This window comes from Mobula hypostoma, chromosome 5 (genome assembly GCF_963921235.1).
Source record: "Mobula hypostoma chromosome 5, sMobHyp1.1, whole genome shotgun sequence".
Lineage (NCBI taxonomy): Eukaryota > Metazoa > Chordata > Chondrichthyes > Myliobatiformes > Myliobatidae > Mobula > Mobula hypostoma.
The window spans coordinates 3151794-3167117 of record NC_086101.1 but is presented as its reverse complement, the minus strand read 5'-3'; the positions used below and the strand labels follow the sequence as shown (position 1 = coordinate 3167117).

General features: G+C 47.7%; 1 protein-coding gene across 1 annotated transcript in view; it reads right to left on the bottom strand.

Moving 5' to 3' along the window:
- The window catches only part of LOC134346496 (tapasin-like), a 35643-nt gene extending 21586 nt beyond the window's left edge, over nucleotides 1–14057 (bottom strand). Inside the window, exons 1-2 of the mRNA XM_063047875.1 lie at nucleotides 13736–14057; nucleotides 8895–9110 (exon numbers count right to left, since the gene is read on the bottom strand). Of these exons, the coding sequence (XP_062903945.1) occupies nucleotides 8895–9110; nucleotides 13736–13796 (277 nt within the window). The 5' untranslated portion in view covers nucleotides 13797–14057. The remainder of the gene's footprint in view (nucleotides 1–8894; nucleotides 9111–13735) is intronic.
- Between the last annotated feature and the right edge of the window lie 1267 nt (nucleotides 14058–15324).

The following is a 15324-nucleotide window of genomic DNA, read 5'->3' as shown; positions in this document are numbered from 1 at the left end:
ATTAGAGGAAGCAGTTGAATTAGCGAAGGGTGAAGAAAACAGTGCGGTGATCTAATGACGGCTATGAATGCGATTAAGAAATCAGCACAGGAAAGGACGAGTAACACTGGAGATCATGCAAAGTGCTTAAAGCAGATTAAAAAGCTGCAGGACCAACCTGCGACACAACGAGGAATAATATGTGCTTTTGGATCTGAAAGAGGGGAGGAAGGTGAATATGGAGATATTCATTGGAGTAATTTAGCAGATGAAACTACTAGATACGATTACAATACTTACGAAGCACCATTTCCCGAGGAACTCCCACCGTCACCCTACCAACAGGGGCCAGTGCTACCGTCTGCACGATTGGCACCCCGAGTTACTATCAGGGAGCGGGGGAGCCGGGGGAGCAGATCAAAATCAGAATATAGCACACACCACGCTGTTCGTGGTACAGCAACTTAGAGATACTGCTATAGATATCGGGACATGTGTGCTCGGAGACAATCCTCGAGAGCTTTCCCGAGCAACTAATCACCAGGGGATAATACACGGCTGAGACAACACTGAGGAAAGGAAACTGATTATAATGTGTTTACACCCAAATATACACTCAGCTTTGCCAGATAAACAACGTGAGGAACTGGAAAACGCAACAATGACCGTATGGGAGTTAACAGAGGGGACTCGGGGGACGTGCTAGCCAAATGTCACCATCCTGTTTATGGACTGCGTTCCAAGGGGTTTATAGGACAGCATTAGAGTGGGACCATTTAGGACCAGAGTCATCAAATAGATGGTTGAGGACACCGGTGTCTCACTGTACCGATGAATCTAAAAAGGCACTGGAAATGTTTGATCCTTCTGAACCCACACATACTGAGGCATGGGTACAGAGGAAAATGTGTAGAGCGTGGGAGAAGGAGATACAAAGACCATCTAAACTCTCTGATGGGAAGGTGACGCCTATTAAAACCTGCCTGGAGAAATGAGGGTAGGGAACCACCCCTGAGGACCTCCCTGCCTCTATCAAGGGGCAAGGAATGGCAGAGGAAATGGAGCAGGGCCGGGAACAGGGAGAACCGAAGGTGGAGTAATTAAATGCTATAACTATGGTCAAGAGGGGCACATCAACAGAGAATGTCCAACCCTGAGACGAGAAAGAGCAGAGCAATGCGGTTTGCCCTTGGAGGGGCCGGAAAGACTGGGCCCACAAAATAAAATGGTGGAGACACCACCATCCAGGGGACTGTACCCTGAGCTTCAATGATGGTGTCAGGGCTCACCAACATGGGTGTGTGACACAAGGTGCGATGAAACCGGAAACCTCTAGTGAGTGATAGGGTCAGAGGCTGCCCTATTACCTTTTTATGGGACACTGCAAGATCCCAAACCACCATCAACACCACTAATATAAATAGTATAAATTGGGAGATACAAGGTAAAATTATCCCAACTGGGGCATGTGAGTGTGACATTGGAAGTTAGAGTAGGAGACATTAGATTAGATTAGCATTGAAACATAGTGTTGGTGGAATTACGCAGGGAGCAGGAACATATACTGGGGAGTGATTACACGGTCAAAGTGGGGCTTTGTTTTGACCCAGTTAATTGTATGATCTGGCAGATGCCAACCTGCATGAACAACAGACACCACACGCCGATCCCGGCAGGAGAATATCGGGATAGAATATGCACAGTGGGTGAGATGAGCAATGATCAGAAGGTGCAGCAAATTATGGCACAGAACTCAGGGACATTTGCAAGGCACAAGCACGACTGCGGTACAAAGGTACTGTTCCTGTGCAATAAAATTCTAGAGGTGACATTATTCAGTATCCCGGAGGGGATAATCAGAAGTCAGTCTGTCGTCCAATTCTTGAACAGCCTTCGGATAATGATTGACATGGTAAGATTACAGTTCTGTGGGATCACACACATGTGAATATTGAGCGAGGCTGTGATCTACATAAGAGGTATATCAACTGGGGTGGGTCACCCCAAACGTTTCTTGAGGGTTGTTTTCGTCACCAGTGAAGGTCAGAACAGGAAGATGGGGCAGATGAATGAGTGGCTGAGGCGATGGTGCAGGGGGCAGGGTTTCAAGTTCTTGAATGATTGGAACCTTTTCTGGGTAAGGGGTGACCTGTACTAGTGGGACGAGTTGCAACTGAACTGGAGGGGAACCAATGCCCTGAGAGGGAGCTTAGCTCATGCTGTAGGGGAAGGTTTAAACTGGATATGCAGGGGGATGGGAACTGAAGTGAGAGGCAGAGAATGGGGTGGTTTGCATACAAGTAGAGACAGCTTTTAGGGAGTTTGTGAGGAAGGATAGGCAGATGACAGAGCAAAGAAACACTCTGGCTGATGGATTGAGATGTGTCTATTTTAATGCAAGGAGTGTCATAAGCAAAGCGAATGAACTTAGAGCGTGCATCGATACGTGGAACTATGATGTTGTGGCCGTTACAGAGACTTGGATGTCTCGGACAGGAATGGCTGCTGTGTGTGCCGGGCTTTAGATGCTTCATAACAAACAGGGAAGGAGACAAAAGAGATGGGGGAATGGCACGGCTGATCAGAGATAGTATCACGGCTGCGGAAAAGGAGGAAGTCATGCAGGGATTGTCTACTGAGTTATTGTGAGTGGAAGTCAGAAACAGGAAGGGGGCAAAAACTCTACTAGGTGTTTTTGTACACCCCCCCAATAGTAGCAGAGACATCGAGGGGCAGATCGGGAGGCAGATTCTGGAACGGTGTAAGAATAATAGGGTTGTTGTGATGGGTGTTTTTAACTTTCCCAATATTGACTGGCATCTCCTTAGAGCAAGGGGTTTAGATGGGGTGGAGTTTTCTAGGTGTGTTCAGGAAGGTTTCTGATGCAATATGTAGATAAGCCAACTAGAGGAGAGGCTGGGCTTGGTCTGGTATTGGGAAATGAACCTGGTCAGGTGTCAGATCTCTCGGTGGGAGATACACCATCTCCTTCACCATAGCTCTGGAGAGGAAAAGGAGCAGACAACTGGGGAAAACATTTAATTGGGGTAGGGGGAAGTATGATGCTATTAGGCAGGAACTTGGGAGCAGATGTTCTCAGGGAAATGCACGGCAGCAACATGGCAAATGTTCAGGGAACATTTACATGGAGTTCTGAATCAGAATCAGGTTTATTATCACCGGCATGTGATGTGAAATTTGTTAACTTAGCAGCAGCAGTTCAGTGCAATGCATAATCTAGCAGAGAGAGAGAGAAAAAATAATAAATAAGACATAATAAATAAACAAGTAATCAATTACGTATATTGAATAGATTATTTAAAAATGTGCAAAAACAGAACTACTGTATATTAAAAAAAGTGAGGTACTGTAGTGTCCAAAACTTCACAGTCCATTTAGGAATGGGATGGCACTGGGGAAGAAGCTGTTCCTGAATCACTGAGTGTGTGCCTTCAGGCTTCTGTATCTCCTCCCTGATGGTAACAGTGAGAAAAGGGCTTGTCCTGGGTGCTGGAGGTCCTTAATAATGGACGCATAGGTATATTTCATTGGGGCAGGGAAAGGATGGTAGAGTTAAAGAACCATGGTGTACGAAGGATGTAGAAAATCTAGTTAAGAAGAAAAGCTTATGAAAGGTTCAAGAAACTAGATACTGTTAGAGCTCTAGAAAATTACAGATGTGCCAGGAAGAAGCTGAAGAATGGAATTAGGAGAGCCAGCACTGAAGAATGGAATCAGGAGAGCCAGCAGGGCCACGAGAAGGCCTTGGTGGACAGGATTAAGGAAAACCCCAAGGCATTCTACAAGTATGTGAAGAGCAAGAGGATGAGCCATGTGAGAATAGAACCAGTCAGAAGTGGGAGTGGAAACGTGTGTATGGAACCGGAGGAGGTAGCGGAGATACTTAACGAACACTTTGCTTCAGTATTCAGCAGTGAAAAGGACCTTGGCAATTGTGGGGATGACTTACAGCAGATAGAAACACTTGAGCATATAGACATTAAGAAAGAGGATGTGCTGGAGCTTTTGGAAGGAATTTAAAGTTAGATAAGTCATCAGGACTGAACAAGATATACCCCAGGTTACTGTAGGAAGTGAGGGTGGAGTATGCTGAGCCTCTGGCGATGATCTTTGCATTATCAATAGGGTCGGGAGAAGTACCAGAGGATTGGAAGGTTGAAAATATTGTTCACTTGTTCAAGAAAGGGAGTAGAGATAACCCAGGAAATTATAGACCAGTGAGTCTTACTTCAGTGGTGGGCACTGAAGTTGTCGGAGAAGGTCCTGAGAGGCAGGATTTATGAGCATTTGGAGAAAAAGGCTTATTCAGAAAGTAATGAGGCATGAGACCTTGCTTTATGGATCCAGAACTGGCTTGCCCACAGAAGGCAAAGAGTGGTTGTAGACGGTTCATATTCTGCATGGAGGCCGGTGACCAGTGGTGTGCCTCAGGGATCTGTTCTGGGACCCCTACTCTTCGTGATTTTTATAAATGACCTGGATGAGGAAGTGGAGGGATGGGTTAGTAAATTTACTGAAGACACAAAAGTTGGGGGTGTTGTGGATAGTGTGGAGGGCTGTCAGAAGTTACAGCGGGACATCAATAGGATGCAAAACTGGGCTGAGAAGTGGCAGATGGAGTTCAACCCAGATAAGTGTGAAGTGGTTCATTTTTGTAAGGTCCAATTTGAAGACAGAATATAATATAAATGGTAAGACCCTTGGCAGTGTGGAGGATCAGCGAGATCTTGAGATCCATATCCATAGAACGCTCAAAGCTGCTATGCAGGTTGACAGTGTTGTTAAGAAGGCATACGGTGTGTTGGCATTCATCAACCATGTGACTGAGTTCAAGAGCCGTGAGGTAATGTTAAAGATATATTGGTGAGACCTCATTTGGAGTACTGTGTTCATTTCTGGTCACCACATTACAGGAAGGATGTGGAAACCATAGAAAGAGTGCAGAGGAGATTTACAAGGATGTTGCCTGGATTGGGGAGCGTGCCTTATGAGAATAGGTTGAGTGAACTTGGCCTTTTCTCCTTGGAGTGACAGAGGATGAGAGGTGACCTGATAGAGGTGTATAAGATGATGAGAGCCATTGATCATGTGGATAGTCAGAGGCTTTTTCCCAGGGCTGAAATGGCTAACACAAGGGGGCATAGTTTTAAGATGCTTGGAAATAGATACCGAGGGGATGTTAGGGGTAAGTTTTTCACACAGAGAGTGGTGAGTGTGTGGAATATTCTGCCGGCACCAATGGTGGAAGCGGATACGATAGGGTCTTTTAAGAGACTCTTAGATAGGTACATGGAGTTTAGAAAAATAGAGGGCTATGTGCTGGGGAAATTCCAGGCAGTTTCTAGAGTAGGTTATAAGTCAGCACAACATTGTGGGCCGAAGGGCCTGTAATGTGCTGTAGATTTCTATGCTTCATTATGAACTGCCCATGGGAATGTAGCACACAGGGAGAGTAGAATAGGGAAGACACTAAAGGAACGGAGAAGTGTTTTTGTCAGAGGCCAGGCCCTCTTCAGGTTCACAAAGCTTTTAGAAAAATCACTACTCCACACCCACAAGTGACGGAATCTACCCCACAGCCTGAAAGTAGTGAGACCCAGCGTAATACAAATGGGGTAGGATTAGTGTTAGGAGATACAGGGGGAGCTTGTCACTTTCATACAAGGGAACCAGCATGTTGAGGTAATCTTTAATCTAACTGAAATAATGGTGCCTGAATGGTGCTCACCTACGATAAAACCATTATGTACTCACCTTCTTGGGAGACAACTAAGCAGGAGTGAGTTTAAACCAGTCAAAAATAGAAGGAAAAGAGGACTATTGGAATGAGTGGGAGCAGGTTATGCATCAGGGCTGGCAATGGTCAACACAATAGATATAGCAGAATTAGAAACCCAGATACAGATCCTCCAGAAAATAAGGGATATTACTAGAGAAAATTACCAAGATCAGGCACAAACTAATCAGATTGGTCGAGATGAATCCCAGGTAACTCTGGACTGCAGTTAAATTTCTGAAGCCCCTTCATTTACAACACACCTGATTATTGACCACATAGACCTCATGTCTAAGGAAATGCATAAAACTGAAATCCGTGCTACATATGCTAGTTGCTGCTTACCATGATTCGCACTAATTTATTGCAACATAGAAACATAGAAACATAGAAAATAGGTGCAGGAGTAGGCCATTCGGCCCTTCGAGCCTGCACCGCCATTTATTATGATCATGGCTGATCATCCAACTCAGAACCCAGCCTTCCCTCCATACCCCCTGACCCCTGTAGCCACAAGGGCCATATCTAACTTCCTTTTAAACATAGCTAATGAACTGGCCTCAACAGTTTGCTGTGGCAGAGAATTCCACAGATTCACCACTCTCTGTGTGAAGAAGTTTTTCCTAACCTCGGTCCTAAAAGGCTTCCCCTCTATCCTCAAACTGTGACCCCTCGTTCTAGACCTCCCCAACATCGGGAACAATCTTCCTGCATCTAGCCTGTCCAATCCCTTTAGGATCTTATACGTTTCAATCAGATCCCCCCTCAATCTTCTAAATTCCAACGAGTACAAGCCCAGTTCATCCAGTCTTTCTTCATATGAAAGACCTGCCATCCCAGGAATCAATCTGGTGAACCTTCTTTGTACTCCCTCTATGGCAAAGATGTCTTTCCTCAGATTAGGGGACCAAAACTGCACACAATACTCCAGGTGTGGTCTCACCAAGGCCTTGTACAACTGCAGTAGTACCTCCCTGCTCCTGTACTCGAATCCTCTCGCTATAAATGCCAGCATACCGTTCGCCTTTTTCACCGCCTGCTGTACCTGCATGCCCACTTTCAATGACTGGTGTATAATGACACCCAGGTCTCGTTGCACCTCCCCTTTTCCTAATCGGCCACCATTCAGATAATAATCTGTTTTCCTATTTTTGCCACCAAAGTGGATAACTTCACATTTATCCACATTAAATTGCATCTGCCATGAGTTTGCCCACTCACCCAACCTATCCAAGTCACCCTGCATCCTCTTAGCATCCTCCTCACTGCTAACACTGCCACCCAGCTTCGTGTCATCCGCAAACTTGGAGATGCTGCATTTAATTCCCTCATCCAAGTCATTAATATATATTGTAAACAACTGGGGTCCCAGCACTGAGCCTTGCGGTACCCCACTAGTCACCGCCTGCCATTCTGAAAAGGTCCCGTTTATTCCCACTCTTTGCTTCCTGTCTGCTAACCAATTCTCCACCCACACCAATACCTTACCCCCAATACCGTGTGCTTTAAGTTTGCACACTAATCTCCTATGTGGGACCTTGTCAAAAGCCTTTTGAAAATCCAAATATACCACATCCACTGGTTCTCCCCTATCCACTCTACTAGTTACATCCTCAAAAAATTCTATGAGATTCGTCAGACATGATTTTCCTTTCACAAATCCATGCTGACTCAAATTGGGTCTCAGATGAGCATCTAAAAGACTGAGTTGGGGAAAGGGTGCCATTGTGTCATATTAGAAGCCTTACAATAACCAACAGAGTACTGGGTACCTGTGATGATGGTAAAGGAAGCTTCTACGTCTGAGCGGTATTCCACATTCCCCGACATGGAAATAATTCAACCTACTCTTTGAACAGGGTTCACAATGTTGGTAAACATCATGAGAATACATGGATACCCGCCAACACAAGCTATTGTTATGAATGGTACTGGGAAAGGAATAGATTTATCAAAGGGACGACCACTGGTCTTGTCCAGAAGAAATAACAAAGCAGAAACTTGCAAAGTGTGGTTTCAGTACTTATGAAAATTATTCATTGTCAATGTTTCCCGTGAATAATCAGTCTTTCTACAATATGCATTGTTGGGACAGACATATTATATAACAGCAGCAGCCATGGGTTATACCAAGGGATGGGGACAATGCCCTTTGGAAAGTCACAATGTCACCATAGGGAATGTGACTTTAGATCTGGCCATTGGATTACGAACTTCATCTCGGCCAGCAGGAGACACAGCAACGAAGGAGACCAACCATCGCAGATAAGGAGGACCCCATGGACATGTGGAGATCAGGACCACGAGGCCAGCATCGGCTCCTTTCCTGGGCAGTACCTTTTCTCTTCATTGACTGTTCATGGAGGGCCAGGGGTTCGAACAGGTAGTTAGTTCTTGCTTTTTAGTTGAGATGATAAAAGCTACTTGAGGGTAAATACAGATTCTCTGTGCCTCACTGATCATTATTACAAGGGGTGATTCTTGGAGTGTGGCCAAGTGGTTACGGTGTTGGTCTAGTGATCTGAAGGTTGCTAGTTCGAGCCCCAGCTGAGGCAGCGTGTTGTGTCCTTGAGCAAGGCACTTAATCACACATTGCTCTGCGACAACACCGGTGCCAAGCTGTATCGGCCCTAGTGCCCTTCCCTTGGACAACATCGGTGGCATGGAGAGGGGAGACATGCAGCATGGGAAACGGCCGGTCTTCTATACAACCTTGCTCAGGCCTGTGCCCTGGAAACCTTCCAAGGCGCAAATTCGTGGTCTCACGACACTAACGGATGCCTATTCTTGTAACAGGACACTATGCTACTTAATTGGGGCAGGAGACTGTTACCAAACAAGTTCTGGCTGAATGGACAGTGAACCCGTGAACACCATCTCAGTAATTTTGCTTCCTTTTTGCACTTTGTGTTTGTGCGTTTCTCACACCTGACTGCTGCCACAAAACACTAAATTTCACCACGTATGTAGAACATTAAACCCGATTCCGGATGAGGAAGTACAATGGCAATTTGTAAACCTGTAACCCATGGGGAGAGGCCGCTCGGCCGGTCCGCACCCTGTCCCATTCAGTAGCGTCAACCCAGCTCTCAACACCCCGGAGTTTGTGGGATCTTACCGAACACCTCGAGGAACATGCCTGGCTTCAGGTCAGGGGGCACGGCCACGCCCGAGGGCTGCTCATTCTCCATCTTACGGCCGGACACCCTCCGCAGCAGCAACACAGCGTCGGTCTGGTCAACGGAGCCCGGGAAGCTCCCCTTGCCACGCGCCTCCTCTACAAACATGCAGTCTACCAGCGTGTCACCATCCAGCACGGAACCATGGCTCAGAACTGGGTGGAGAAAGAACCTGGGTTAAAGCAGGCAGAGCCCAGGGGACACCAACCGGACTCAGGAGATACTGGTCAACATCAGCCTCCTCATAGAGTCAGAGAGCACGTCAGCACAGGGTCAGGGCATTCGGCCTGATAAAGTCTAAGGGAATGGGGGAACTCTCAGATTCCTGTAAACAATGGGTTAAGTACCGACTATGTCTGTGTATTTTGTGGGTGACTGCAGTGTGTTTGAATAATGTCTCACAGCTGCTTTCTTTTTCAGCAAGATAAGGGTTGAAGTTCACCCAGATCCACATAGATGTCTCTGAGCTTTTCGCACCTTTTGGTTTTGACAAAAGGCAGTACCTGATGGAAATTAGACAGGACATCCCTTTCTTAATTAAAGCACAAATTTGATGTATGTTCTTATCTTTGTTATTAAGTTGAGGCTCCAACAAACCAGGCAGGGCATTCCTTTCTTTAACTAAGGTGGCTGGAGGTCTATCAAACTGATTTTTCTTTTGTATCGGTGGCCTTATAACTTCTAACAATTCTGACATCAGGCAGTGAACTTGTTGAACTGCCAGAGAGATGAGAACGGTTCTGTCTCTGATGTCAGGACCAAGTTAACTCGCCGGCTGAGCTCAAAGAAACAAACAGGTAAAACCTACGCTCTGTCCGCCAGAGAAAGCAGGATCTCCCAGTGGCCACACATTTTAATTCCACATCCCATTCCCATTCTGACATGTCTATCCACGGCCTCCTCTACTGTAAAGATGAAGACACACTCAGGTTGGAGGAACAACACCTTATATTCTGTCTGGGTAGCCTCCAACCTGATGGCATGAACATTGACTTCTCTAACTTCTGTTAATGTCCCACCTCCCCCTCGTACCCCATCTGTTACTTATTTATTTATTTATCTTTCGCTCCTTTTTCTCCCTCTGTCCCTCTGACTATACCCCTTGCCCATCCTCTGGGCTCCCCCCGCCTTTCTCCCTGGGCCTCCCATCCCGTGATCCTCTCATATCCCTTTTGCCTATCACCTGTCCAGCTCTTGGCTCCATCCCTCCCCCTCCTGTCTTCTCCTATCATTTTAAATCTCCCCCTCCCACTTCCACTTTCAAATCTCTTACTAACTCTTCCTTCAGTTAGTCCTGACGAAGGGTCTCGCCCTGAAACATCGACTAGAGATGCTGCCTGGCCTGCTGCGTTCACCAGCAATTTTTATGTGTGTTGTTTGAAAAGATAAGTAGCAATCTTTTTGTGCTGTCGTTATTTGATCCAGCAAATTTACGTTTACAGGCCCACAGTATTGTATCAAGCCAATTACATATTTGTAATCAAATGCCCAATTGAACTGACCCTTCCTGTCTACACAACGTCCGTATCCCTCTGTTTCCTGCACATTCATGAGCCTGAGAGCCTCATAAACACTTCCATCACATCTCCACCTTTGGCTGCACAATCCGGGCACTTCCCATTCTCTCTGTAAAAAAAAAATGCCCTTTCTGATCCCTTTAAATTTCCTCTCTCTAACCTTTCGGGTGTTGGGGTGGAGGTACATCTCTACTAAAGGAGGTGTAAGGCACTCGTTCCCTCTGCCAGCCCGCGGGACACTTTACTATATAGTCCATTTTAAATGACTTTGCCTCCACAGTGTCTGTGACAATGAATTCCACAGACTCACCACCCTCTGGCTAGAGAAATTCCTCCTTGTCTCTGTTCAAAATGGATGTCCCTCTACCACCACCCTGACACCGCAAAGGCCCCACCCTCAACCTTGTCTTAAGGTTGTAACTCTGTTGGGGTGTTGCTCTTTCCGAGCATTTCTGTTCTCGTTAAAATGACTATGTCCCTGTTCACTAGCGCTCAAACTGAGGTAATCACAAAACAATATATCTCTGAAAACACCAAGGCGTTGCTCACGCAGGCCTTTTCTCCCCACCCCTGCCTTCTCGCCGGCCTCTGTCAATGACCTTGCAGACCAGCTCAAGTCTAAGATTACAGATGTCAGTGATGCAATCGGCCGCAAAAAAAGTAAAAAGTAGTTTCTGGGAGGCAAAAAGCACCACGGAGAAACACAGCGCTGGTTAAACTCCAAAGAGCTGAACACCAGCATTGGAAAATAAAACCCCAGCTCCATTGCAATATTTATAAAGAAATGTTCTGCATCTATGAAGCTGGGACATGCAAGGCAGTCCTTCTCCTCTGGTATTATAAACACAAACAGCTACAATGCCTGTGCCTGATTTGAGAGGCTCACACATCCTCCTGTATCAGCAGCACCTGAACTCCTATCCACAAAGTCCCTGCGTTCTACTTTACCAACAAAATTCAGAAGATCAGATATGTTGTCGGTGTCTCTGCCTCAGGTCAGAGATCAATGTCACCCTTTCACTCACTTAGCACTAGTTTAGTTAAGATGACACAATTCAAAGCTACAGACCACAGAGGAAATTGTGCTGCACCTGAAATCCTCCTTCTGTCCCCTTTTACCTACAGCCTTTTTAATTGCAAAGTGCCAGACATTCTGCAGATAGTCAATACTTCTATCAGGCTGCTTCCCCAAAGCCCTGAAAACTGCGGTCATTGAACCTCTTTTCCAAAAGAACAACCTAGCTGCCCCAGTTATTGATAACTACAGGCCTAAATCAAACTTACCATGATTAAGTCAAATCATTGAAAAGGGTGCTTATCAGCAACTTAACAGCTTTCTGGCACTCAGCATCTGTATGGATGTTTTCCAGTCTGGATTTCGACAACGTTATAGTGAGAGCCAAAGGCCTTAAGTCTCAGCGAGGTCTAGAAAATCTCATCCATGCATTTATTTTTAGCATGCTTGACAGTAATGGCCTCTGTAAAAAAATCCCTCAGACAGCTGTAGCTCATTCAGAACGCGGCTGCTGGAGTCCGCACTGTTTAGAACACATCACTCCAGTTCTCAGATCCCTACACTGGCTTCCTGTCCTTCAGAGGAGGGAATTTAAAATACTGTACTACTAACAAGAGAAAATCTGCAGATGCTGGAAATCCAAGTAAAACACACAAAATGCTGGAGGAACTCAGCAGGCCAGGCAGCATCTATTGGGGGGGGGGGGGGTTAATACAGGCCAAAACCCTGAGTCCTGCTTAGGGGGTTTGGCCTGAAACATCGACTGAACTTAAAGCTCTTTTTAATCGAAGCTTAAAACTTTTCTTTTCGCTGCAGCTTTTAATTAGAACCTGCACTGAAACTTTTATTTATCATAGCTATTGTTGTGTGATTTTATTCCCTTTTATATTGTCTGAAATTTGATATTTGATTTTATTTTTTTCTATGTAAATCAACTACCTTGTGATTGAAAAGGGTTATATAAATAAACTTGCCTTGCCTTTATTCTGAGGCTGTGCCCTCTGGTCCTAGACCCCCCCATTACAGGAAACATCCTCTCCACATCCACTCTATCTAGGGCTATCAATATTCAATCGCTTTCAAAGAGATCCCACCACACTCCCTATTCTCCCTCCCCCAATTCTTCTAAACTCCAGTGAGTACAGGCCCAAAGCCATCAATCGTTCCTCATAAACTAATCCTTTTATTCCCGGAATCATTCTTGTCAACCTCCTCTGGACCGTCTCCCCGGCCGGCACATCCTTTCTCAGATATGGGGCCTAAAATTGCTCACGGTACTCCAAGCGTACAAAAACGCTCAACATCACACTCTTGCTTTCAGCTTCTAGCGGGAAGGTGAAAAGGGTAAGAGGTTGAAGAAGAAGGAATTTGATGGGAGTGGAGAGTGGGCCTTGGGAGAAAGAGGAGGAGGGGAGGGTGAGGACAGAGCGAGGAACCGGAATGTGGAATGGAAAAACAGGGAAAGGTGGGTTGTGGGATGGGTTGAGCAGAAATAACTAAGGTAAAGAAATCGATGTTCATGTCATCAGGTTGGAAGCTACCCAGACAGAGTATGAGGTGTTGCTCCTCCAACCCGAGTTTGGCCTCATCTCACACCCAGGGGAGGGGTCCGGGGGGGGGCGTGTCGGTACTTCACAGGGGGTCGGGGAGGGCGGGGCAAGTCGGTATTTCACAGGGAGTCAGAGGGGGTGTCGGTGTTTCACAGGGGGTCCAGGAGGTCGGTATTTCACAGGGGGTCGGGGAGGGCGGGGCAAGTCGGTATTTCACAGGGGGGCCGGGGGCCGAGTCGGTGTTTCGCGGAGGGGGGGTCGGTATTTCACAGGGGGTCGGTGTTTCGCGGGGGGTGGGGGGGGGTCGGTGTTTCACAGGGGGTCCGGGAGGTCGGTATTTTACAGGGGGTCCCCAGATTCTATCCCCCACCAGCGCACACTGAGGATAATTCACAGCGGGCGATTACCCTCCCCATCGACCCCGCTCGTCCCCGGGATGTGCGGGAACCCGCAGACTCGCAGGGCAGAACGTGCACATCCGCGCAGACAGCGTCGAAGGTCGGGAACGAACCCGGAACTCCGGATCTCTGACCGACAGGGAGAGGTCGAGCTGGCCCGGAGTGAGCGCCGGGAGGGAGAGACGGAGGCCAGCAGAGAACGGTGGGCCGAATGGTGCTTCCGAGTGGGTAGGATTTTCCTCCGGTCCTCCACCTCCCCTCCGGGACTCGGCCGGAGCGCGGCGGGGATGGGGGCTTTACCTGGTGGGTAGCAAGTGCCGAGAAAGACGGCGACCCCGAACAGCGCACCGGCTGCATCCATTGCGGGTGGCGGCGACTCGGCGGCGGCAGCGGCTGCGCCTTTACTTCTCTCACGGTTTCACTTTCTCTTCCCGGAATAGCGGCGGGGGGAGGGTGTGGAGGTGAGGAGGGAAGGGAGGCGGGGTTGAGGGCGAATTCGCTGGGACTCTCCGCTCAAAAATACCCCGGAGCGGTACTAAACACGAAAGACGTCCCCTCTCCCCGTCTCCGTGACTCCTCCGGCTCCTTAAAACTTCCTGATCTCTTTCACCTGTCCCGAACCCCTACACCCCTCTCTCCCCATGATTCCCCCGGCCCCTAAAATCTTCCTTATGTCATTGACTCGTCCCGACCCCTACACCCCTCTCTCCCCGTCTCAGTTATTCCCCCGGTCCCCAGAAACTTCCCGATCTCTTTGACCCGTCCCGTCCCCTACCCCCCTCTCTCCCCGTGATTCCCCGGCCCCTAAAATCTTCCTTCTGTCATTGACTCGTCCCGACCCCTACCTCCCCCCCTCTCTCCCCGTGATTCCCGCGGCCCCCTAAAACTTCCTGATCTCTTTGACCGACACCCTCCCAGTTTCTGTGACCGGCGGTTCAACAACTTCTTCCCCTTTGTTATCAGGTTCCTGAACAGACTGCATCGGTCTTGGTTCCACCTCCCCCATCCACCGCCACACGAGTGTCGTTATCTTTGATGTGCTCTTTATGTTACGTTTACGTTAATGTGCTATGCTGCTGGGAAAAGATAATGCTCATGACATTAGTACCGCGGAATGGCCGATCAAAATAAACTTGAACTCTAGCTCGAATACTGGTCCTCCCACCAACATCTCCCCCTGGCGGTCAGCGCGAAGTGAGCATCCTGAACCAGCTTCCAAAGGTGAGGGAGCACCCGCGATTCCAGACAAAACGCTGGAGGACCTCAGCAGGTCAGGCAGCATCTAGGGAAGGGAATAAACCGTCTGTGTTTCTGGTCTCGAAGGGAGAAGAGGCCAGAATGAGATTGGCGCTGGAGGAGGAGTAGTACAAGCTGGCAACTGGTAGGTTAGGCCGGGTGACGGGGGGGAGAGGGCGATGCAGTCGGAAGCTGTAACGAGAAGGATGAAAAAGGACTGAGGAAGAAGGAATCTGAGAGCAGATTTGACGATGGGAGAAAGGGCACCAGAGGGGGGTGATGGGCCGGTGAGGAGAAGAGAAGGGGTAAGACGGGTACCAGAACCGGGGAATAGAAAAAGAGAAACAACAGGAATTCTGCAGATGCTGGAAATTCAAGCAACACACATCAAAGTTGCTGGTGAACGCAGCAGGCCAGGCAGCATCTCTAGGAAGAGGTTCCTAACTGAAGGAAGAGTGAGTAAGGGATTTACTCACTCTTCCTTCAGTTAGTCCTGACGAAGGGTCTCGGCCTGAAACATCGACTGCACCTCTTCCTAGAGATGCTGCCTGGCCTGCTGCGTTCACCAGCAACTTTTATGTGTGTTGTTGGGAAACTGAATGATAGGTTGAGTTTGGGACAGTAGGTATACGAACAGAGACAGTGTATCGAGA